The following is a 27,112-nucleotide window of genomic DNA, read 5'->3' as shown; positions in this document are numbered from 1 at the left end:
ATTTCTGACACATCTGTTAATCCTTGAGCCATGGAGCACTGTATTGTAAATACAGTGCATCCATGGTGGCGCAAGGACATTTGATGCAGGCGCAAGGAAAATTATGCATCTATGCAAATGCATCAGTTCCTTGTAAATCTGCCTCTGAATCTTTAAACTTCTTTCATGGAACACCAGGCTGCAGCACAGCCCCCAGGACAACAAAGTCCAGGCCACAAGCTTTTTACAACACCCCATTTTTTAATAAAATCAAAAGTGGAAATGTTTAGTCTGATTAAATTAGAATAACAGAATGTCCACTTGATGAAAACCTACATTGAAGCATTGCTATGGATTTTAGAAAAAATAGAGCAGCACGGTTTCAAATTGTAGACTTAGGTTGCGCTTACATTCACACCAACAACCTCCTGTTCTGTGCTTTAAAATATCTCGGTCCCCTCTAATGATCCTTTTATTGCACACATTATCTTCTCTACACCCTCTTCCTTGCCAGGCTCAGGAATGGATGGATTACTGAATGATAATCAAAAAACCCTGTTCCCTGTCATCTCTCCACCCCTACACCTCCTCCTACTCTCGAACAGACATTTTCAATGCACACCTCAAGTGGTCTTAGAAGCCAGTACATTCTCTCCAAGCCATCCAAAGCTACTTTTGTGTGGTTTTGTAAATAAGAGGGTGTGTCCATATTGGCATACACTGAATGATCTGGCACCTGTCCCTGTGCAGGCCACCAGCAGGATTCTGTTGTATGGATTAGGTTTGCCCAGCTGTGCCTGACTTCTATGCTAGAGTAAGAAATCACGAGGCAAGGGTCTCAGGGTTTTCACAAGGGTCTCAGGATTTCACAAGCGTCTCAGGATTTCACAAGGGTCTCAGGATTTCACAAGGAAGTTACTGTAATTCTCTTGCATCTTCTGTTGTTCCCCAAGTGATTATATTGTTCAGCTCTTCACCCCTACTTTGGAAAACAACCTTAGGTTGAATAGGAGAACACAATGCTATATTGTTGCTTGTTCCACTATTGGAAGATGCACAGTGAGTACTGGTAAATGGTGGAAACGCCACCTCTATTCGCGGTTCCAATCCTTTCATGTTGTATCTGTTGTTTGTCACTTTAAAATGTGTTAGGGTAGTTGAAGACTCATAATTGTTAATATTTGTAATTACCTTTCAATGATCTTCTTCTTGCCCAACAGACCTCCTATTACGGCACCATCTCCATTGGGACCCCACCCCAGGACTTCACGGTGATCTTTGACACTGGATCAGCCAATCTCTGGGTCCCATCGGTGGACTGTTCAAGCCCGGCTTGCTGTGAGTATCTCTTGAGGGCAAAAGATCAACAAATAGCAGTACTCATATTCCATCAGCGACACATTCACCGTTCACCAGACCAGCTCCTGCGGTTCACTAACACTCTGACGCAATCTGCTCCTCACTATTTCCAGTCACTCTTGCGCAGTTGAATGGAAAAACCAAGAGGAAAAAACAGGAGAAATAAACATATTAGTATTTGGCACATCCCCAGGCTTAAAAGTCCTTTCAAATTTGGGGATGCATCCACATCCACAGGTGTTGTGTGGGATCACCCACTGCAACGCCCATGGAACACCTCCCTTGCTCAGAGTAAGGCTACACATCGATTGGCCCTGCCTTGCCCCATACCTTTGAGGCCATTCAAAGGCACACAAAGTGGCTTTGTGTAGCCTCATACATATGATTTCAAGGTTTGTGCCTCCATTGTGTCACAAAAAATGAAGCAACAGCAATGCAAGGGGCTCTTAAATATGCCCCTTAATGTCCTTTAAACAAAGAGTAGGATTGAGGTCAGCCAGCTTCCTTTAGCACTCGGCTTGTTTGGGTCAAACGCCTTCAGAGCCGGTAATTAAAGAGATTGACATTCACATCTTGGATCAGACCGACCAGTGGAACATTCCACTCTCATTAGGCTTAGTGTTTGTAGGCTCCTTTCACTTGGCTTAGTCGGGTAGCAAGGGACCTTAATTATAGTCCTGCTTTTGTCTGTGCAGAAAACAACTATTAGATAGTAAGAAGCCTTCATTGTTGTCCTGCTTTTGTTTCTATGGCAAGGGAACATTGGAGATCTGCAGGGACCACCTTACAGCTTACAGCTTATAGTGGACCAGGGGTGAAGCCAGCACAACTGTCACTAGAGGTGTGACTTCTATCTTTGATGCAGTGACTCATATAAGTAAATTTTTAAGTAAATCTTATGAAGCATAATGACAGGAAGGGAGACAATTGGGGGCTGAAGGAAAATAGATAACATTTCCTATAAGAATTTAAATGGGGGGTTGGTTCGTGGTGTTCGTGGTGTCTGCCTAGAGCATAGTGGATGGAATGGGGTAGGCTGGAATGATTGGGGCGTGGTGGGGAACCGGTCCCAGGGCTCCCGGGCTCCACATATATCAATAATGCTGTTGTCCCAGATAGAGATTTTCAGAGCCTCCAAGACAGGAGTGAGAAGGCTAGGAGACAGTGGTGTGGAGCATTCTATTTTGTTGCTCATGTGAGATGGTCTAGACTGAAAGAATTACAAGTGGGACAGGTAGAAATAAACCTTGCCTATATTGGCCGGTCTGCGATATATACAACGCTGGTTCACACTTTCCCCTACTCCTTTGTATAAATGGGATGCCAGTAGGGTGGAAGGGATGTAGGTACAAGGTATAGAACATTTGCTTACTGCTGGGGGTGGATATTGCTTGCAATGCTGTTGTCCTAAAGACTCTAGGGAAAGTTGGGTCCCTGTAAGTGAAGAAATGGCCCATAGATGTCCTATCTACCCTTACTCTTATATATCAAATGGTTGCATTGAGCTATTCATCGTACGTTAAACAGCCACTCCTGCTCCGAAGGCATGGTTGTTTGATTTTGGTGTTGGAGAATGCATAGCATGGCTGCAGCTAGGGATGTGGCCAACTACCTTTGAGCGTGTCAGGGGAGCAGGGTAAACCATCATTAACATTGTTTTTTCAGAAGGGCTAAATTTATGGATGAGGGGACTGAAACAGCAAACACATTTGTCAGGCTATCCCATATGTTTGCCCAAAATGGAACACATCATATGTACTGTGGTCACATCTCCAAAAGTCAGAGTGTATCAGTATGTACCTCAGCGTAATTTCTGGGGTCCAATACCAGTCAAGGTTTAAAAAAAAAGAAATTAGATCTTCTTCTCCCCTTGCATTTTCTTGTGGTCCACCAGTAGAGATGACTAGTCCTCGTAGAGTAATTTCTCCATTATAATTTCTTTCAGTATATTTTTGCACTACTATTATCTCTGCAGCGCTCTTCTCTTCCTCATAGGGTACACTTGTCATGGCAAGCAGTGAAGTGCTGGTGCTCCAGACTCAAGGACAGGTGTCTTTGGTTTAATTGGCTAATTAACTATCACCCAACAGCGAGACTAACAGGCCTTGGCTCCCAGTCCTGGTCCAGGGCAAAACAAATAGTTGAAGAACTCCCTCACAAAACCCATCTGGTGGCTTGGTAGATGGCAATTTATGGGGACTCACACTCCCCTTCTAACATTTCATTTCCAGATACTAATTGTGATTTAGGGTCTGGGTCTTTGAAGTTTTATGCTGGGTTTCTGCTTCTTTTGAAGTGCATGCTTCTCCTCTGCCTCTTCATCTTGAGAAGTGTCTGTCACACAGGAGAGACGCCAAAACTGATAGTCCCACAAAACAGGCCACAAGAATGGCTAGAGATCAAAAATATTAGAATGATATGTAGAGTAGCTTGAGATGCCCAACTATGATGTATGACCATAGTTCTTGAAGTGACAGTCTAGGCTTCCTCCCCATCTGAGATGTAAGCGCTAATGACCATGTCTGTTTGAGCCTGCCGGGCCCTATAGATTGGAAGCAGTGCAATGCCACACATATAATTGTGCTCTGGTGCCACTTCACTGGATCAAAGGTCTTCACTGCATCTTGCAAAGGGGGCAAGGTTTTGAGCAGGCTGTCTCACGATTTCAAAAAGCATTGGGATAATGTGCAATAAAAATACAAATCCCACTAGGGATGTATTACAAAGGGATTTGCCTACTATAGACTACTTGGAAATATTTTATTCTGAGTTTTCATGACAGTGTTAAATGAGGGAGACCTATCTATAACTCTGACAGAGGAGCATATATTTCCACTCATTAGCTAGTAGCACAAGGGTGGTGTATTTGGGGTCCAGCGTGCAGGTGGCCTCTGCTGCTTTGAAGGCATTATAGAGATTACAGGATATAAATGCTTTCCAAGCTTTGTATAATGCACCAGGGAAGCCATCTTCCTCAGGTGACTTACCAAGCAGGGCTCCACCTTCATCTCAGAGGTCTGGCAATTACTGATATTATACAAATCAATCTTCTAATGGGGAGGCCCCTGTGCCAGCACTGGCTTACGGAGCTCTAGAAACTGGTGGCCACCTTGGTCACTGCCTAGTTCCACCTTCTCTGAATTCAAATACTTCATACCCCAGTAAATGAGCTTTTCAAGTGGTAGACAGAGGTCTATTGGACATTTGAGAGGAGTGTCCTGCATTTGTGTGGACACTTAAGAAAAATCAGAAAGTGACAGAACATCGGTAACTGATCTATTATTTGAGGACCGAGGTGGGAGGATGCCAAGTTTTAGACTTTTAGAAATTGGGGGTTATCTTACTAGCCCCAAAATGTCCAAGCCTGAGTCCTTGAGCAAGGATGTGGAAATGTGAATATAAGGTCAATAGGAGTCTCTGCATGTGGCATAGAATGCGCTCTGCCTTCAGGCAGGGAAACAAGTGGCTGCTTGTATAAGTGCCTAACAGATGGGGCTAAAATGATTCTTGGATCATGCAATCCCACTCAAACCTAAAAGCAACTCTCTATGTTGCAGCCCAGTATGAAATGGTAGAGTGAACGAATGGTCTGTCTGATTCTGCAGAGTACCCAAACATGATATCAATATTTCTCTCTTCCAATGATTTTCAATGATATGAAACTTGCAGCGAACCTTAAAATTCATCCAGAGAAGAGGACTTTAGTACTCATATAATAATGGCAAACACTGGGAATTCATATCATGAAGCTTTGTCAATTTGCTCATCAGCTCTTTCCGGTGATTGAGAATAACACTTTTTTGTCTCCACAGTAAACCACAATAAATTTGACCCCAGCAGCTCCTCCACCTTCCAGTCCACCAATGAAAATCTTGCAATTCATTATGGCAAAGGGAGCATGACTGGGGTCCTTGGATATGACACTGTCCAGGTAAGAACAGACAAAGGACTATGACCAGAGAAGAAAAACGAATGATGTAAATAATATTATATGACCAAAGTATACACAAATGGACTTCATCCTACGAGCAGCAGTGCGCCAGAAGCCGCGTTTGCAGCGTGGTGTAAAAAGAGGCATGGGCTCGGAACACCTCTCTGCAACGCAGCTCAATGGCGCTTACTGGAGGTACCTAGTGGGCTAGTTGGCCCCCAGAGACCCTCAGGATTCAAGGGGACTTAATAGGGACGTTATAGTTAGAAATTAGCATTTAAAAACCCCTATAAATTCACTGAAAAAAGCATTAGTTTTAGGGACTTTATAGTTAGAAATTAGCCTTTAAAAAACCTTTGAAATTCACTGAAAAAAACATAGGTTTCAGGCACGTTTTAGTTAGAAATTAGCATTTAAAAACCTTAGAAATTCCCTGAAAAGACCACAGGTTTCAGGGACATTATAGTTAGTTGGACATTTCACTCGTACAAAACCAGAGAAATTCGGCCGTTATAGTTAGTAGAGCTAACTATAACTCGCGCCCCCGCAATGCACTGCTGATGACGTCACATATTACATCACTTATGACATGGTCAGTGACGTCACTGATGACATCTCAAATGGGGGTAAAACACGTACTGGCAGTTCTTGGAGATGGATCCACTATTTTGAAAGTAAAAGTGGAGCTATGAACATAATGGCATGAGTTTGTCTGATTACTAATGGGCAAACACTCATACGCTCTGTTGTAACTGATATTGAACGGGGAAATCAAGGGTCTATACCCTATTGGAGTGAACACCCGCCCCAAAGAAGGGATTCTATCCGGAAGGTGGAGGGTGTGAAAACAACACTCCCAGACCACATCATACTTACAGCCATTGCTTTTCACACACTCCATATGTTGTTAATCAATCTTTAGTACTCAAATGAGCTGTCAACTCTCAGACTCCCAGGTCTAGGAGTTTTTAATGCATGTTTTGTTCACCGACTGTAATTCAGTGTGCACCCACAAGTGGATTAGCCTAGTTTGAATTCAAATTAATAATGTCAATGTTCCTACATCCAGAAAGTTTTCCTTTGGCTGCCAATTTCAATGGCACCGGACCACAATAGCAATTATTTGAAGAATGATCTGTCCAACTATAAAATTAATGTTTGGTATTAAAATCCCTTCGCTGTCTTTACAGTCTGAGGTTTCAGTTCAGATACGTTTTCAAATTTATATTTGTTTCAGGTAGTGAGAAAGTCCATTCATCAAGAACATCTCAAATGACGCTCTTTGCCTTGAGATATTTAAAGGGAGGAGATGATGGGCCTTATTTAGATGTTGGCAGTAACTGTCCCACCGTCGGTTTTCTGACGGAAACCCGCCCGCTACCTTGGCGGTCCGCTCACTGGGGTTAGGTGTTGGCTGTTTCATGGACAATCCCCATCCAGAGCTCCGCCGACTTCGCTGAGTATTCTCATTTGCTGTTACGGTGCTATAGGCAAGTGCGGCTGATGGCGGGGCTCCAGCCACACATACCGCCGAGCAGATATGGATGTGCCTTACCACTTCAGTCTTGGTCCCAATTCCACTTATGTTGCCAGTGGATACGACTGGAGAGTACCCTTTGGCGCTGCTGACACGGGACCCTGGAGAAAACACTACCCCCTATCCCCATCGCTGGACATGAATGTAGGCAACCCTCATTAGCTGGGTACATTGTGGTTGGGATTACTGTAAATGGGCATGAGACCACTGCAGACATATACATGTCACAGTCATTTTTTAAATTTACTGTGACATGCATATGTCGAGGGACACAGGTGTGTCAGACACCGATGGGTACACACTTGTTCACAACACATATCAAACACATACACAACTGCCATTATGGTGTCAGTGTTCATTTCTAAATTAATGCTGGCACCTGAATGCTTGTCAACTGTGCCCAGTGTGCACATTTCAAGTGGACCTGAACCTGTCATGTTGTGCATCAAGTTGTGTGTGTGAGTCAGTATCTGTGTATGTGTGGTTGTGATGTGATTGGCTGGTTAAGGTGGAGGTAGGATTAGTGATTGACGTGCTTGTGTCAGTCTGTGTGCCACTTGCATATGGAGTGGAAGTTGTGTATGTTTTATTTTGTGTTGTGGTGCTGCATGCAGAATTCAGGGGAATATTGTTGTGTGGTGGTCACTGCAGTGATGTGTGTAGGTGTGCATCTGTGTACATGTGTTTGTGTAAATGTGTGTGTAGTTCTTTTGGTGGTATCATGTGTTTTGCAGGGGGATGCATATGCGAAGGGTAGAGTGTCTGTGTTACTTACCTGTATTCCATGGACACGGGCATTCTCCGATGTCCATTTAGCCCACCGATGTCCTCCCTCCCTTAGCAAATCGCCAACAGTACAATGCCTGTCCAACTGTAATATCTAAATATGGCCTGCGGGAATCCTCCTGGATGACAGCTAGGAGAAGCACTCCGTCGTGGTAGTCTTTGGCTCAAGCACAATGCATCCAATGAAAGTAGGCGGAACATCACTGACTTGACGGTCTTTTTGGGCTTGCCACCAATGCAGCTTGGTGGTAACATCCCCAAGATCTAAATTAGGCCCAAACCTTTTAGCTTTTTCAATTGGTGAATCGGAAGTTCTGAGATTGCTAAATAAAGGTAGAGTAAACTATATTAGTGAAAAACAGTAGCGTGGCAGCCTCCACGCATGCTACATGATGTATCTGCTCTGAATATTGTCATCTATGGTTTTAATGAAATCCTTTTAATATATTTTTTAATTGTAGATGTATGATGTATAGTATGATCTATTTCCTTTATGCTGTGCTATACGTTTTTAAAACATATGAACTTTAGTTGTATATGCTTTTATGATACATTTTTATTGAATAAAGCTCACTAGGATGTATGACGTTACAACGCATACTTTTAGAACGCCTACCTTTACATCGCAAGTTTTACAACGCATACCATTACAACGCATAATGCTTTTGGGCGCTGGATAGTGAATAGTTTAATTTACTATTCCAACTCCAGTCCCCGTGGACACTAGGGAAGGTTATTGGATAGTAAATTAACCTATTCCCTATCCTAGAGCGCCCCCAAGCGCTATGTGTTGTAATAGTTTGTGTTGTAAAAGTTGCGTCGTAATGGTAGTGCGTTGTAAAAGTTTCGTTGTAAAGGATGTTTCCCAGCTCACTACTACTAATATTAGTGTAACCCTCCCCCTAAAAAGAAAATTTTAAAAAATCAATTAGGGTTTCTTTGCAGTATAATATTTCTAGGATTCTTTGAAAATAACAATATGAATCAAGTAAACTATAGAAAGAGAATGGTTTGTCATAAATTGCATGTATTTAAGTCACAATACAGTTTCCAATAACATAGCTTGTTTTTAACAATTAATTTCTTAGAGAAAAATTAATCAATGCCAACAGCTGTAACCTTGTCTTATAGTGCTGACTGTTGATGTCTATATCCTGCTGCAGGTTGGAGACCTTGTGGTCACAAATCAGGCCTTTGGTCTTTGTACCACTGAAGCCCAGCACTTTACAAATAGTCCATTTGATGGTATTTTGGGCATGGCCTACCCTAGTGATGCTCATGATGATGCCACCCCTGTCTTTGACAACATGTGGAACCAGGGCCTACTGTCGGAGGACCTCTTCTCTGTCTACTTAAGCAAGTAAGTAAAGCACAAAACACTTTAAGAGGCAATACATGCTGAGAAACCTGTTACTATACGCATGTATTTAAATATGGTGGCATGACCCTTAAATATATAGGGGCAGATTTCAAGGCCTTTGCACCACTTTTGCGTCACTTTTAACATGGGAAAAGTGACGCAAAAGTGGCGTAAGGGTCCTGTAAAACTGCCCCCTAAACTTTAGTTTAATGTGGAAGACTCTTTAAGATTCATTAACAAGAAGTCCACTCTAAGGTAACATCATCTTCATTTCTTTCAACAACAATGGATTGTACTGTTATATAACAAAAGTTAAAAACTGGGTATGAATTGATTTATGAAAGAGGTGCTGAAATCTGGGAAGTAAGTATGTATCATAAATCAACATAAGATTCAGTGCTTGACTGCTGAGTAAACATGATTCTCATAGGGATCATTCACACAATTCTTTTGTATATACATTGAAATACCACCTCCAATGAATGCCATATAAACACATCATAAATGATCATTTCTCGTGTTCTGTTAACAAAAGCAATGTTTATAAAAAAATAAACATGAAATAGTAATTGCCATATAAAAAGTACAAGTGCATTCTGTCCCCAAGTGAAGAGGAAACCACAACAAGGGGAAATTTGCACACAATTACAGTATAACAAACATTTTGTGTTTGTAACAAACAGCATTAAGTTTTACAATAGGTCTTTGGTCCTTAATGATACATGGCTTGAGTGCAACTTTTACAGTCAACAGCAGTTGTTCCCTGCTATTGTCAGGTATGAGGGTGCCATCAGGACTTTAATGTGTTCAGGGATATCTGAGTCCCTGCTGCCCAATGTGTGAATCTGTGGGATTTGTCCTAATACCTGACATAACTAAACTAATACAGAAACCTATTTAACTTTGGAACTTTACCAAGAGACACAAGGAAGTGCATGACTTCCTCTCTCTGTCAAACTCTCAGTTACACACATAGAAACAGTATGTTAAAATGAGAAGTTTTTGTTCAGTCAATATTTGGATATATTCAATTGTATCAATGATTAACATTATAGATGATCACACAGTGCCAATAGCCATTATGTAATTATTTTTAAACCACAAGCTTAATTGAAAGGGTATTTTTTGATGAGACTATCACAAACTTCACCATCAAAAGTCCATAGGAAAGTGAAAAGGTATATAGAAAGGAGTAGGGAAGGGAGACCAATAAATGTGTCTCTTTCTTTTAGATAAAAACCTCGAACAGGGATATGGTTGTAGGCATAGGTGCCTAGTGTGGAGATGTCTTCATCTTCTCCTGGAATTAAGAACTCCAGTAACTATAGAATGTGAGATAAAAGGCGTCCGGAAATAGAATCAACCAAGGAGCCACCTTTACTAATTCACACAGACATTAAGAAGAATGTGTTTTATACATTGCTTGCTCTAACAGTGTTGGCATTCCCAAGCACAGTTGTTAACAAGTACTCTGAACATGCATTTGGCTCTCAGCGAAGCAACCCTGGCAGCATGACAAGCAGAGCTTGGCGTTGAGAAGAGCAGAAATGCATTCTATCTTCAATGAAATGGAGCAGGTCTCTCTCCATGCCTGGCACACTTTGTACTGCCTGGCGTCAACACTTCCACATTTGCGCCATAGTGCAAGGGTGTCTGCGTTGCAGTTAGGATATGTTTGGTGCCAGAAGGAGTCCCTGCCTGCCCAGAAAATGTCCTCTGCTGCTATGTCTTCTTTGTATGTGTGCTGCAAATGCTGCATACATGCAGGAGAGGAAACACCGAGGAGAAATCAAGGTATTCCGAATCGCTATTCCAGCGTCAGAAAGGAGCACAATTTTGGCATGAATCAACATCTACAGGCCTCTTTTCTAGATGTGGGTTTGCATCAAAATTCATGAGTGGATGCACAAGAATGCCCATGCACCACCCGCCCAAAGCCTTCCGTATGTGAAGTAAAGTAGGGCAACACAATGCACCGCATTACGTTTTTTTTAACAAAGTGACACAAGTAGCTATGAATTTTGGGTCAGATTTATTGTGCTGCATTGTGTGAAAGGGAGAGAAGAGATACTATATATTTACAAAGGTATGGAGTATTTCTGCGTTCCCCAAGCCGGCACCCTTGCATCCTCCAGCACAAGGACAGTCTCCTCTTTCTATGATATGTGATGGGGAATACTTCACATATAGAACAATGAAGTAAGGATGAGGATTAAAGATATTTCTTCTGAAACACTTCACTGGGGGAGGAGTAGCATTTTGATGCATTCCCAGGTTTACTAGCTTCACTAAATCCATGGTTGAACACCCATGCTCCACCCACGAAAGGCCTCCCCGCTTGAAATGCAACGCAACACAACACACGCTACTGGGGTGTATTGCATTTCCATTCAAAGCCATGCCAGCTGGCTAAATCTCCTATTGTGTGGCTTGGTAAATTTGACTGAATCCTCTGCTAGGCGATGTGAAGATAATGGAAAGGTTTGATAAAATTGGGCCTTTGTGTTGGGTTTGCGTTAGAAAAGTAACACAAACCTGCTGCTAAACTTTGTAAAACTCTACACCATGACAGCCTTTTCATTTATTTAGAAATGTTCATCAATGCCATGTCCTTCTTTTGTGAGTGCTTCAAGAGCTGTCTGAAGGACCTGATCATTCATCCTTCCTCTCACAGGGATGGGGACAGTGGGAGTGTGATGATCTTTGGTGGAATTGACTTATCCTACTACTCGGGAGAGCTCAACTGGGTGCCGGTGTCCAAGCAGCGCTACTGGCAGATCAGCATCGACAGGTATGTGTCGCTAAATATCTCCTACCATTTAATCCAACCTACACCCTATGAGTGCATTCTTCAAAGAAGCTGTAATCTCTTTCAGGTGTATATCTTGGCTTTAGTATCTCTTCCTGTCTTGTCTTCCATAGAGTTAGGGACCTTCGTAAAGACATTTGAAGTCACCCTGCACCCAGTTCTTACCTTAGTGTCTTACGTTGAGATGCTATATGGTCATTGTAATTGTCCACCTGGTATTGCATTTCCTTGTAGTGCAGACCATTGGAATGACTGTAATCATTGAGGTGGTGACATGTTGCTGTAGTGCATATTTCTCACTCTGCATAGCTCATCAGAAGAGTGACCCCCCCACAACTACAAAGTCTTACACAGCTTCAAGGCTCATTACTTGGACAGTAAAAGGCTTTTCTATAAGGGAACTTCTATTGTGGCGCAATGCGACTGGCACCTAGGAAGTCATCAATGAAACCCAGGGTACACAGAGCCTGATGCAGTCATACAAGAGCACTACAGACATGCCCTAACATATTATTCATATACAGCACAAACACCCTCCCAAAGAAAATATTAGAAGTAGGGACTTTACATAGAATATCATCGGAAATATTGTTAAATTATTTTAAAATAGATTCAAATATAACAAAATGGTTAAATGTTAATAAATCCCAAAAAAGAACAAATATTTAATATTCCATTATAAAATATTTAGCAACCTTTTTTAATGTATACATTAATGTGACATTTTTGCTTATTAAAATACAATCAAATGTTTTTACTTAATTCTAAACATCACCTTCAATAATCATTAAAACATAATATAAAATATGTATTTTGTCTTTAGGTGGGGATTCAGTATTAAAATTACAGTACGCAAAAATTATTTTAAACTTAAGTTAATATATTTAAAATATATATTTTAAATAATTAAATAATACATTCAAAATTTAGGTAATAGTGCAGTAGGAATTTTTCCTTTTGGTCTAGATTTAAATAAATATATAGAAAGAATTTAGATTAATAAACATATAAACATAGATTTAATAAGGTTTTTTGAGATAAATAGATTTTGTCTAATTTACCAGATCTTTTACCACAGTCGTGCCAGAGAGATCAATGTGGTAATGGTTCGGGAAAAATAAAAAATGATTTTTAACTCAAAAGTAAATGTAACAAATATTTATATTTAAAATATTAATGTAAATACATTTTATATATGTATTTTTAATTAATTTTAAATTACATTTCTAATTATTTCAAATATTTTACATTAAAAGAACCTTTTTATCTTACATTAAAAATTGAAAAATACATTTCCACCTTCAAAGAATGTATGAACTAATTGCTAATAAAAGGTATTTTTAGAATTGATTAAGTGACTAATACAATTATTGTTACCTTAATTTTGAAATTCAAATCAGGACAATAAACTATTTTAGAATTAAATGCTAAATATATATTGCATGTGTGTGTGTGTGTGTGTGTGTGTGCGTGCGTGCGTGTGTGTGTGTGTATATATTTAACATGAACTTACATCTTTATAATTGTAACTATGTTAATTTGGGATTTACTTTAATGTTATCTCTATTATTTTCTATGGAGAGATTGCACTACCAGTGGTCGGCTATGTGTGGTGCTGTACTTACTACTGTTTTATTGTGTTGCAGTAATACTTTAGAAGTGAATAGCATTTTATGGTACATTTTGTATTGCTATGATAAATACTGCAGGTCACCTGTATTGAAGGGCTGCCCTTAGGTCATCTGAAAATATGAATACGGCTTACTTCAATGTGTGTTCACCATCCAATCGCCATTGCGTAGGCAGTCTAATACATCTTTATAGAAAGGAACATGATTGTCTGAGATCTTTTTCCTTGTTTACATTCCCCATTAAAGACGAACATATTTTATTCATCTTAATAATATAATTCTCCGTATAAATGCCATGAGATGCTGATGAATGTGGTGTACTTCATCCAGGAATAATCATGATGTCAAAAACCTCTACTCCAGTGCATTATTCTTAATCGGATAGTGGTGGTGTTAGAATGTTCAGTCGCCCATCAGTATGTCATATCCCAATGGTACCTTGATCTCAGACCTGGACTGACGACCAGTTGTGCTGATGAATAAACTTAAGAGACCTCTTGGGCACATTTATCACAATCTAAGCCTAGACTATCCACCAAAGCCGCAGATGAAGAACCTTGTGATACTTTGATCATGATAGAAGCCTGGACTGGCTGCCAGTGCCACTGGCCAAGACTTTGTGTGATCTCTTGGGTACCTTCATTATGATACAAGCCTGGACTGACTGCCAATGCCATTGATGAAGAAACGTACAAGATATCTGAGTTACCTTCATCACAACCCGAGCGTAGGCTGGCAGCTGACGTCCCTGACAAATAACCCTGGAAAAAGCATGTTGATGATCACAAATGCTCTAAGTGGGAAACAGCATTTACAACACATGCTTTAGATCACATGCCATTACAACGCGAAGCATTACACCGAAACTCCGTTGCAACGGCTTGCTGTAGGGACGAGAAGGTGTTGGATTTACAATCCAGCACTTTCCATGCTGTTGCACAAACTCAAGTAGGAATAGTAAATGATACTATTCCTAAGTCCAGCGGGCCCCCTACCGCAAGTCGATTTGCGATGTAATGGTTTGCGTTGTAACTACGCGGTCATTGTACCAACTGTGTTTTAATGGCATGCAATCTAAAGCGCATGTTGTAAAGACATATATTCGCTCTGTGTTGGCATTGCAGCAGTGTAAATGCCCTTTCTTATTTACTAGTTCAGTTTCAGGGGTCATAAAAGGTCTTCGGACTTTTGAAATGAGATCCTGAATGTACCCCAATTCCGTATCTACATGGCGCATGATTAATGTATCCATGTTTTATGATTGAAATAGATTTTAAAAACATTAGTATTTTGCTGATGCTTCAAAGGAGGCTGTAACCCCGGTCATAAGAGGTCAAGTGTCCACTTTATGAATATGAAAAAAAGTTTATTAAAAAGAGGCAGTGGTCCACCAGATCTTTGCCTGCTCTAAAACAAATAAAAACAAGTGATTTCTTGGTAGCTGCAAAGCCAGAAAACAGACCAACAAGTCATTATATTCTACTGGACTATCACGTCTAATAATATTGCGGTTCAAAATAGGGTAACCAGAATATTGACTGCTACCCAATTGTGAACGGGAACTAGAGACAGTGTGATTGTACTGTGCATAACTCTAGATATGTGTACCTTGATGATAAATAAATGTACACATATATATTGATGGTAGGTAGATGGTGGTTACCAACGGTTGCTATATGCTTATCTAATATTGTATGTTTGCTTACCTTTACAATATTTGTTTTTTAATTTTCAGAGTGAAACATTTTGCAGCATAATATTATTGTACTCCATAGTCCAGAGCACCACCAAAGAAAAAGTAACTGAAAGAATTGGAATTCCAGCACATTAAGATTTGTATAATATCATCCAAAAGACAATACATAATGGTTAGATAAGGATGAGCTTCTGCAACATAGAGAGAGGGTGAACGTTTGTCTTCTTTGAGATTATCTCAAGTCCTTATTTCAAGACCTCAACCAACACGTGTTTCGCCCCTAGAGGCTTGCTGACCAGAGACTTTTTCATGGTTGGAAATGATACATGTCAGTATGCTATATTTATAAAGCTGTATATAATTGGCTTTTTGGTGAAAGTATTTCTTACTCACTGCTCTTTGAATATACTCTGTGAAAAGCTCTCAATGACACTGCAAACTTGGAATATTCATTGTAAGGTGGGAAGAGAAACACCATGAAAGTGACTTGGTGAATAATGCTCACATGATGTAGCTTACAATGAGCAATGTCCCATGATCAGGTGATGTTCTAGGTTTCCAAATAATACCTTTGGATCTACATAAAGATCCATCTATGGAAAGGTTAAAGGGAGAAGGACACAGGAAGTGAATTTGAGAGATTGCGACAGTAGATGAGGGATATGATGATGACTAAAGATGAAATGCCGCCCCATAGGGCGGTGTCCATAACAATACCAAGGGTGTCACCGTGACTGCTCTCTTAAGTACATAGTATTGGACACAGTGGGGTCAGGAAGACAAATAACGAGAAGGCGTCATCATGTGGCTACCTTTCTAGACTGGCTGTTAAATGGCCTAATGCTAGTGTCAATGGAGCCAGCATTCATACCATTTATAGCTTGATTTGATAAAAGTGTAGGTGCTGAGGTTTATTCAGATGGGATGACAGAGAGAGACTGGGGTAGTGTTATTTCTGGAAGTTTTCACCCCTTTTGGAGTCCATAATAACTATTCAATTGAAAGGATGTTTTGATATTGAATCTGAGGGAACAGAAAATTGATCAATAAAAATCTGATGTATATGTAGTAATCAATGCATAGAGCAATTATTGTTGCTATGTGGGAGCGGAGATAGTATACCTGATTGTTCCTAAAGTCAGCTCTATTGGGAGGTTTTTGTCAAAAATTAAAACATGTGGCCTGGAAGCAGGAAGGTATCTTATATTGTGTGATTGGGATTGTTGTACACTCCCTGTATTGATGAGTGACATTTTAGTATGCTAAACATAAGAGTGAAACCACACATTTTGGATGCAGAGTTGATGTTTAATATATTAGCAACAGTAATGGGATTTATGGAGATTTATTTGAAAATGGTCCACAAATGCCTACTTGCATACCAGCGCTAAGACATGCTTATTTAACAGTAATAGTATATAAAAAAATCTGATGGAAGAGTGCAGCGCTTTCCAGCTACAGATCAATTTTACTCTCAACGTATTCAGCCAAGGTATTAAAGAAACTGCCCTTATTAACAACTTCGGAATCCACCAGCTCTGTGATGCCAGGCACTCTGGAATCGGGCCTAACTAAAGTAGAGAAACAGCACTTTTTGCAACCACAGGTGACATCTGCATGATCCTTGACATAGGAGACGCACCTGCCCTCGTTCTCCTGGAACTCTCTATAGCATTAGGCAAGACCTCATAGTCCATCCACATCAGACGCCTGCATGATATTGTCAGGCGCCTCCTTCTTAATAGATGGAACACAAGGATATGGACCTTACTCCTCGAGAAGCCAGCAACCATATATGTGGAGTGCCTGATGATTTATCACGCAGCCCTATCCTCTTGAATGGATACATGATACCTCTGCCCAACATCAAACACATACACCAACATCCTCTCTAACGTCGATGACACACAACTCTTACTCTCTCACTTGGATGACACACTACTCCTACACTCTATATCTGCCAAAACCTGTAACACAAGAAACATGTTCACTGCCTGCATCACCGGCGTCGCTAGCAGGATGAAAGCAAAATGTCTCAAGCTAAACACAAATGGGTTGATTACGATGTCATTCAGAAAGGCTCCAAACGTCATTCGATTTGTTCGAATCCGATTATGGAAGCCTTGTTTCCGACTGCCTGATGTTTGGAAACTGTTCGACTGTCGGACTCGGTTCCCAACGGCATTTGGAGTAACTGAGTCATTTGGAGCCGACTCATACAGGTCTACAGACTGCGTTTCCAAACGAGAGATTGGAATGTCATTTGCAGACTGCCTTTCCAAATTGGTTGTTCCCACATGAGTCTGCTGTCGGAAGCTGACTTTGGGAGCCCATAGAAGTCCCCATTGTACCCAGGGACCTTGGAATCGGGCCTGTGGGTCTACCCATGGGTTCCCCCTTTCCAACCATGCACAGTGTGACAGCACCTTGGGGTGCCCATCACAGGGAATATGAATTCCCACAACCACCCCTTTTTTCAATAGGGAGACTGTGTTCTCGTTCGGTACACAGGCTACCATTGAAGCCAATGCGAATCTGACTGAATGATGTTCAATAGTATCGTACTCGGTCGTTCAGACTCGCGGAACCTGAATCGGTCGAAAACGATTCCGAAACCGATTCGGTCAGGTAAATACCGAACGATATTATTATTGGCCCCCAAGTAGTGATCTTTGGCAAAAACACCTTGACATAGGAATCCGGCGGTGAGCCAGAAAAAAATCATACCTGCATCCACAACCAGCAGCTACACCACGAACCTTGGAATCCTCATCAACAGCAAACTGGACATCACCACACAAGTCAATGCTATCACTGCTTCTTGCTTCGTCACCCTTAAGAGGAAGAACATCAAATGGTTCTAAAGCAACACCAGAAAAAACATCACTCACTCCCTACTCCCCAGCAAGTTGGACTACGGGAACCCCTTCTAGGCCATCATAACCAAACAATTCACCAGAGGACAACTGGACCACCCAGAAATCGGAAGCCAGACTCATCCCCAACTGACTACACAACACTCACGTCACACCACACCTTAGAGAGCTCCACTGTATCTCAATACAATGTGGTCCGTGGATATAATATCAACAATCTCATATACCTTTTCGCATTAAAGGTTACCATATTTATCTGTTGGAGGAACCGGTTCCTATGGGTGTCCATTGTTAAGAATGTATATGTGACAGGTGTGTGATTGGTTCATATTGGTCCATTCACTGTTGTGTAGGCCATACATTAATTCAACTCCATCAAGTACAAATTATTCTTGTTTTGCGATGATGTTTTTTGATGGGATACTGTGAGGATGGCAGTTTGATTTCATTTCATTTATTTTACCCAGTAATGCATTTCACCTTTTTTTTTGTCATTGCCAAACTAAATCCATCTTGAGACTTTATTCACTTTCTTGCCTCCCCATTTTCAATTTACCGCTGCCTCTAAGGAATCTCTTTGACGCCAATGGAAGTGAACGTTTGGTTGTATTCATGTAATTTAGAGTAATATTCTGCCAGAAACATTCTTGGGTCTGTCTTGTGCATATTTCTGCAATGTCCTTAAAGCACTGTTTTCAGTGATTTGATTTTGCTTATATTTTGTTGCAGGGCCATTTTATGATATAGATAACATGCACTATTGCAATGTGTGTACTATTTAGAGGTCGTTGTGTTTCCAGTGTAGGATACTAGGGCCATTATATCAAGAAAGGTTGATACATTATCACCACTTTTATCGGCAGGAAACTGCCGCTAAAGGTGCAATAATGGGCTTGATAATATGCCCTTGTAAATTCCCATAGAAGCCCAGGTTAACACCAGAACCTGGGCTTCTATGGGAATTTACAAGGGCATATAATGAAGCCCATTATCGCCGTTTTAGCTGCAGTTTCCTGCCGATAAAAGCGGCGATAATGTATTGCCCTTTCTTGATAATATGGCCCCAAGTTCCTTAAATTTGTATGTCCCAATTGTCACATAGAACAATCATGATGTGTGTAGAAACCTGGAGGTATACCCTGAAGGTAGTAGTTGTGTTTCTTTTTTATTTCCACTTGGATTGACATTGTATCTTTTTGATGTGTGTAGCTTTTAACCGCTTCGTGGCTGGGCAAATTCCCCTGCTGTGCTGGGGGGCGGGGGAGCACGCACAGCGCCCCCGTGCTCACGACAAGCTCAGCTCATCATGAGCCACGGTGGTCGTGTGCTCATGACGAACTGAGCTCGTCATGACCACACCCGTTCCTTTAGAACAATCGCACAGCAGGAGAATTTGCCCGGCATGCGAGCGTTCTAACGGTCATGATGAGCTGAGCTCGTCATGAGCACACGAGCACCGTGGCTCATGACGAGCTGAGCTCGCCATGCGACTCGAAGGAATTAAGACCCTTTAGTTGGTTTAGTGGAAAAGGGTAAGGATTAGAGAAATCCTTGCTTTTCACTAATCCTTACTCTATTCTCCCCTATTTCCTACCTTCCCCATCCCCTCTATTACACCTACCCAGGCCAACTCCCCAGGCACTCGATCCATCGCCTTGTCCTGATGAGATCCCATTATCTCACAGGGATTGGAACGTCGTCAACACTCGTCTCTAAGCTCTATACTATAATTTGTATTGTATTGTGGAGTATGAGATGCTATTTGATTCTGACTTGTTTATTTACATTTCCTTTTACCTTGTCACGGTTTGCACACTCACCCCTTCTTGTAATATTTGTGCCTCTAACTCAACTAATAAATTGTTTCTATTTTGTGAATACACGCATAACTCCAATTTTTGAATGTCAAAATTGTGATATTGTACCGATCCTACATGTATGGGACCTTTGTTGCTCATAATATACATTATGATGGTAGCATTTCTAAACCTTCTTTTGGGTATTAATGTTAATTTGCACTTGTCTTCAGACATGTACCAAGGGGGCATCAAACTGAATATGATGCCGTCTGGACCAATCACCCTGTAATGCAAGTGCCTTAGAATGGGGTCCTTTGGTACTGGTGACCAACCTGCCAATGACCCATCATCAGGGCATCAGTTTGGACCTTTAACAGCGCCGCTGAGAGGCAGAGGGTGATGGACACTGAAAGATGGGCAGGATCGTTCCAGGTTTTGAACTGTTTACTGGGGCCTTTAATCACAGCTGATATCAATCCTGGGAACTGGTTCAAGGGAAATTATTGCAATTGTAGCGCAGGTCATCTGTTGTGGCAGTCCAGGAATTTGTTGTTACATTGTGGGGTGGGTAGAAGTGATGATTTAAGCAGCTATTGTAATTGTAATGTTTATTGTTTGATTATGATGGCAAAGCACAACTGGTTTGAATCAGATCATTTAAACAGTCCAAACATTTGACAATGAATGTGCACTTTTGAAATTAATCAGCCAGAAAGTTTTCTTCAGGCTCAAGTGTTTTACACCCTATAGCAGTGTACATTTGCCTTTGGGGGAATCCTATGGACTAGTCCTGCCAACCAACTGCCCTGGCTTAATGTCAATTCTTGGCACCTCGGGGTGTCCAATGAATGAATCCTGCTGACCAAAAACGCTGACACTGGTCCAATGACAATATCTTGGCACCTTGGGTACATCCAAGGGGTAAGTTCTTCTGACATCCCATGCTGACCCTGACTCGGTAACAATTCTGGGCACCTTGGGGGCTTCTGAGGGACACGTCCAACTGTCCAACCTCACTGACCCTGGCTGAGTCCTGCTACCCACCAGTGCGGGCCCTGGTTTAATGGAAATTTCTTGCTCCTTGGATGCATCCAACGGATGGGTCTTGCTAATCACCCGCACCGTCTCTCACTTTCTCTGACTCAATAGCAATTCTGGGCACCTTGGGAGCAGCGAAAGGATGGGGCCTGAGCACCACTCATGCTTCCCCTGGTTCAATGACAGTTCTTGGTACCTTGGGGGCATTCAAGAGAAAAGTCCTGCTGACCATCCACACTGGCTCAATAGCAATTCTTGGCACCTTGAATGCATCCTAGTGACAGGTCCTTCTGACCACGCAAACTAGCTTAATGAAAATTCTCAGTACCCTGGGAGCATCCTATATAGGATTCCTGCTGCCCATTTGCGCTGGTCCTGGCTCACTGGCAATTTTTGTCATGTTAGTTGCATCCAATGGACAAGTGTTGTTGATTACCTCTGGCTCAATTCCAATTCTTGACCTTGGGAGCATCCAAGCGGCAGGTTCTGCTGAGCAACTTTACTGGCCATGCCGCAAAGACTTTTCTTGATAACTTGGATGCAGCCAATGAATGGGTCCTGCTGATGACTCAAGCTGGCACTTATTCAAAGGCAATTCTTGGCATCTTGTGTGCATCCGGAGGATGACTCATGTTGCCCACCAGGGTGGCCCTGACTCAATGGCAATTCTTTGGTATATTAGTGCATCAAAGGGATGAGACCTTCTGACCACTCATGATTGCTGTGACTCAATCGCAATTCTTGGTACCTTGAGTACATCCAAAGGATGAGGCCTGTTGACCACCCCTGCTGGTACTGATCCAATGCAATTCTTGGTACTTTAAGTACATCCAAAGGATGAGTCCTGGTGACTACCCAATCTGGCCTTGGCTCAATGGTAATTCTTGTGACCTTGGATACATCCAATGGATAAAAACCCGTCTGACCACCCATGCTGACCCTCGAAAAAGGGCAATTGTTGGTACCTTGAGTGATTTCAATGAAGGAGTTCTGCTAACAACTCCTGCTGGCTCGATTACATTTCTTGGTAACTTGGGTGCCTTCAAGGTCCAACTCCTGCAGACCACTCTCTCTCGCTCAATGGCAATTCTTGGCATCTTGAATGTATTCAATACACATTTCGTGCTAATCACTTGTGCTAGCCTTGGCTGAACAGCAAATATTGACACCTTGGGTTCATCAAATGGGCGCATTCTTCTGATCATCTGTGTTGGCCATGGCTCAATGGCAATTCTTTGTACCTTGGTGCATGGCGTGGGCAAAATAGCTGTCCACCCCTGATGGCCCTGGTTCAATGGGAATTCTTAGTACCTTGGTGCAAAACAAGAGACAAGTTCTGCTGACGTCGTGGGCTGGCCCTTGCTCAAGGTAAACATCACTTACAGCAAAACTTTTACAACGCACTAGCATTACAATGCGGTCATTACAACGCAAACTATTACAACGCATTGCGCGGGGGGCGCTCTAGGATAGGGAATAGTTTAATTTACTATCCAATAACCTTCCCTAGTGTCCACGGGGACTGGAGTTGGAATAGTAAATTAAACTATTCACTATCCAACACCCAAAAGCGCTATGCGTTGTAATGGTATGCGATGTAAAAACCGTGTTGTAAAGGCAGGCGTTGTAATAGCCTGCGTTGTAACGTCATACATCCCTTGCTCAATGGCAGTTCTTGACACATTATGTTCATCCTTGGTGTGAGGCCCTCTGACCACCCTTGCTGGCCCTGGCTCAATGATAATTATTAGCACCTAGGGTGCATCCATTGGATGAGTTCTGGTACCCACCTGCACTGCCTCTGCCTCAGTTGCATTTCTTGATATGTTGGGTGCATCCCAGAGCAATGCCCATTGCCTGCCTGCTCTGGATTGAGCACAATTGTAAGTCTTGGCACTTTGTGTACATTTAAGGAATGATGGATTTTACCCTCCCATACTGGCCCTTGCATATTGGCAGTCTTTTTTTATTTACTGTAGAATATCCAACAGAGGATGCCTGTTACACACATGTCATGATATTGCATAATGATAGTAACCCTATGCTTGTTGCCCACTCTTGATAACATGCTGGTCCTGGGGAAGTGGTTTTTAATTCTTTGCAACTTGTGCAGATCCATCGGATTTTGCCCACACATGGATAAATCCTGGCCTCACATAATGTTAGTATTTCTTGGCACCTTGACTACATCCATAGCATGTCGCTCACCCATGAAAACATGCTTGCTATAGCATAATTCTGTTAATTCTTACAACATTAGGGGCTCTTTAAAGTATTATTGTGCCTATTTCTAGAATCATGTTGGTCTTTTGAAAATGGTGGCCATTCTTGACACATTGCTTGCATCCTTTTTGCCAGGGAGTCCCAAATATTCAATAATGTTCATCTTGATATATTGTGGATAGCCATGATATGATAACTCCCCCCACCCAAAAAATGAAATAAGTTTGTATATCCTGAATTTTACACAAGCTCAGAATAAAGGAACTGGAGCAAATGATTTTTTAAAATTTGCAGACATCTCCCAAAAACAGCATAGAAAGGTTTTTGCAGATGGCTGGATTTTGAAGAAAAGGGTGACCTATTGCACATATAAATTCTTGCTTGAAAGCAACAGTAAAATGGGGGGTTCACTACTTCCACTGAATACAGTAAACGAGAGGGCTGGTGCACAAGAAAATGACTGCAAATCACCCTACAAATTAACTATGCCCATCACTAGGCCAGATCTCCTGATAGACTAAACATCCATTCTTTAGTATATTAAAGTATTAGCAAAGCCAAAAGGTCTGGATTATTAAAAAAATGCAAGAAAGACCTACAGACGTTGCCAATGCTCATTTACAAGCATGTCTTTCACTTTTAAGATATGTTTTTATCTGTGTTTCCTTCAGCACACAGTACTGTCTCATTCTGATATGTAAGGTTTTGGTGCCACAATATCTCAAAGGTTCTCAGTGTTTTCTTTCCTCATTCATTGCTTGTGCAAACCAGTGTGCTGTTCTTCTGTCTTTCCAATAACCTCTACATATCCAGACTGGGATTAGTCTGTGAGTCGGCTGGTTTCTTGCTCAGGGATTATATGTTGAATCAAATGAGCTACTTCTGAAGGAAGTCAAGAATTGTCCAGGTTCCTCAGAGCCCTCACCCATGATTTAGATCTTCTTGACTGCCCAGCCATGATCATTACTGAGGATATGAGAGTGAAAAGGATGCCAACATTCCCTGACATGGCTATTGCAGGCCTAGAGTTGCACCCTTTGCATGGATGAGTGTTGACTGAGGTCATCGTCGAAGACATAAATGGAGCAAGGAGGGATTCAGATGTTTCTCTTTTATCGCTCAGTGGAGATTAAAGTCTCCAATTAAGACATACTTTTTTTGATTCAATAAGGGATGTGCTGATGGGTGTTATATGATATGGAACACCATTTCCATTGCAATCAACAGGCTTTGAAAGCTGGAGTATTTATCAGAGAACTCATATATCTCATGAGCTTCTTGGAAATACCAGCAAACTCCACCCATGAGTTTGTTTGTTCTAGTATTTTCCTGGAATAAGCATGTCCTTAATCAATTGTCTCAGTCTCTCCCAGGACAAGATCTAAGTTGTTTGCAGTAATTAATTCCAGAATTCCTCTGCCAGTTTGAGTTCATGACTCACAAAAACAAGACTTATGCTCAGTTTAGCTGGTCTAACCTTCCCTTGAATTGGTCTGTTGTCTTCCATCTTAGTGTCTCCATGAACGGGAACGTTGTCGCCTGTGATGGGGGATGTCAAGCCATCGTGGACACCGGGACCACAAATCTTGATGCGTCACCCGCTGGACTCGCAAGTATTGCTAGTGCGATTGGAGCGAGTGAGAACTCAGATGGAGAGGTAAGTACCTAGGATTTCCCTGGTTTGGTGATGAGGTGACCTACAGGGAGAGGAGACAACTTTGGAGCATTATGGCTTTGATCTATATGTGCGTACAATGTTGTTCAATCTGTTGGAGTATTACCCCATGTAGGTTCTGTTTGATGAGTTGTCCTCAGAAGCCGCCAACCTCTAGTGTCTTCAGTAATGAGCTTCTTTTGTAATTTTTCATAAATGTACTTCCCTTTAATTGACAAGAAATATGCTCTTTTAAATAATGACACCATGCATTTCAATGGTATGCCATCTAATATTAGCAAGAACAGGTAAAAATGTGTACCCCCTGCATCAAGCATAGGAAACAGGAAAGTGTACACAATGGGCAGAGACAGATCTACTCTTTACCACTGAGAAGCTACCTTGATTAACCCTTGTTGAGTCTACATTAACACTCAGATTAGTGCCACACTCTGGAGCCTTTGACCATGTCATATCATTTTCTTATTTCTCTGAAGGGTATGCAATTGCAGGTCCATTTTACCCTCTCTCTGATTAGTCTGGGTGATGCAGTTGTTAGCAGGCTTTCAAAGAACTTTAAGCCGTTTGGAGTACATACCATTCCTGTTACTGATAGGAGCATAAGCATGTGCTTAAAAATCATCCAGGCCCAGATTTACAAAGAGATTCAGTTACTTTTTAATCACAAGATTTAGAAACCAATGAACATCACAATTTGTGTTGGTTTGTAATGCAAAGTATTGCAACACAGCGCAGAGCACTGGCTAGTATTATTTTGCATCAAGGGGACATCCCGTGGGTGATGCATGAGGGCTCCCATGTAACCACTTGTGGGTTTTGGTGCAAATCCCCCCCCATCTATGATGAATTGCATAGAAGGATTTGCACCAATTTTCCTCTTTGATGTGTTCTGCATTCCATAGCACACAAACAAAGAGGAACTTGCCATAAAGAATAGTTTTGGTACAGGAAAGGAACTCTTCCTTCTCAAAAACTAGGCTACAACACGGGTACCCTTCCATTATCGTGCAAGTGTGCCCTCATTGACACATCGATACCAAAGGGGATGATGGACGGAGCGTTTGAGCAAATCAAACACTCACCCCAGTCAACTGATCTGGGTTTAATCCATCACCATTCTTTAGCTCACTCAACCACCCCAGTTCAGACATGGCTATATGCAAATCAGTCTGACCCTGTGCCTCATGGGAACAGTCCAGCCTGAACGGCCAAGCCATGTCTTCCCTGGACCGGAAACAAGCATCCTGGGACCGGTTTCAGATTCATAATCCTCATCAGCCAGGCTATCTTGAATCCAGTGGCAAAGTGAGCAAGGGACCCACGTCTGGGCATACCCTGCCAACTCAGGGCGAACAAAGCGATACCAAAGGGGATTGACACATGGCAGTCACAAGCGTATCAGTGGATGGACGGACACTGTAGGACTGTGCCACTACTAAGTAGATATGTTGCAGTTCTGGTCTCTCCCATTCACGAAAGGGAGTGGAATGCAGAAACTTTACTTGCTGCTCTGGGTTGCGTGATCTATGCCCTCAAATATAATTTGATGCTGAAATTACACCCTAACATATTTGTACTCACCTTGGACTTTATTAGCATTTGGATCTTGGCTGGTCAATGACCCTAACACACCATGTCTTTTTCTTTCACTTTAGTATGAGGTTGACTGCAGTGCCATCAGCTCCCTGCCAGATATTGTCTTTACTATCGGTGGTGTGGACTATCCCGTGCCGGCCAGCGCCTACATCAGTGGGGTAAGAGTCCTTCCAAAGAGCACCATCTTGGCAGTACTTGAAAGATCCTTAAAGTTCAAACCTCCTGGATGGAACAACCTAGGGCTGGGACATGGTGGCCCCATGCACTGAGGCTTTTCACCTCTCCTCTCCAACACCTAAATAGCCACAAAGAGCCACAATCATACTGTTACAGTTTGTTTTGATAATATGATCCTTAAACTGGGAAACACAACAATTTGTTTTTAGGGAAGTTAAACTCTCTTATTCATTATTTAATGGCTGGTGTTAAATGACTGGAAATGATAAGCAGTATAGTCTGGTGAGTGTGGAAGTGCAAAAAGTAAAGGCTATGGTGTAATTTCAATTACGCCAGAGTAATCAAAGTAATTTTGGTAATTCTGCATTAGTATTTGACACAGAATTACTGATCATAACATTATTACACCTCCTCACACAATTAAGAGTAATTTGGGGGAAAAATCCTACTGTGAAAGTATATTTAGTAAGCACCTGCTTGATTTTCATATGTTATGTTATGTTACGTGAATTTGTACTGCGCACAGCTGCCCCAGCCAAGGGGCGTCCCGGCGCATGTCAAGGTAACACGCAACAACCACAGGAAACACAACAGCTAAAAGTAGAAAATTAGGATTAAAATAGGAAAGTTTTTATCGCCT

General features: G+C 41.7%; 1 protein-coding gene across 1 annotated transcript in view; it reads left to right on the top strand.

Annotated features, from left to right (window-relative positions):
• Window positions 1-27,112, top strand: part of LOC144773644 (pepsin A-like) — a 224,937-nt gene that overhangs the window by 183,437 nt on the left and 14,388 nt on the right. Inside the window, exons 3-8 of the mRNA XM_078658793.1 lie at window positions 1,200-1,317; window positions 5,151-5,269; window positions 8,756-8,952; window positions 11,627-11,743; window positions 24,537-24,681; window positions 26,355-26,453. Coding sequence (XP_078514919.1) covers window positions 1,200-1,317; window positions 5,151-5,269; window positions 8,756-8,952; window positions 11,627-11,743; window positions 24,537-24,681; window positions 26,355-26,453 — 795 coding nt within the window. The remainder of the gene's footprint in view (window positions 1-1,199; window positions 1,318-5,150; window positions 5,270-8,755; window positions 8,953-11,626; window positions 11,744-24,536; window positions 24,682-26,354; window positions 26,454-27,112) is intronic.

The sequence above is a fragment of the Lissotriton helveticus genome, chromosome 8 (assembly GCF_964261635.1).
Source record: "Lissotriton helveticus chromosome 8, aLisHel1.1, whole genome shotgun sequence".
Taxonomy (NCBI): Eukaryota; Metazoa; Chordata; class Amphibia; order Caudata; family Salamandridae; genus Lissotriton; species Lissotriton helveticus.
The sequence above is the reverse complement of the archived record's forward strand: the minus strand, read 5'-3'. Positions and strand labels throughout refer to the sequence as shown.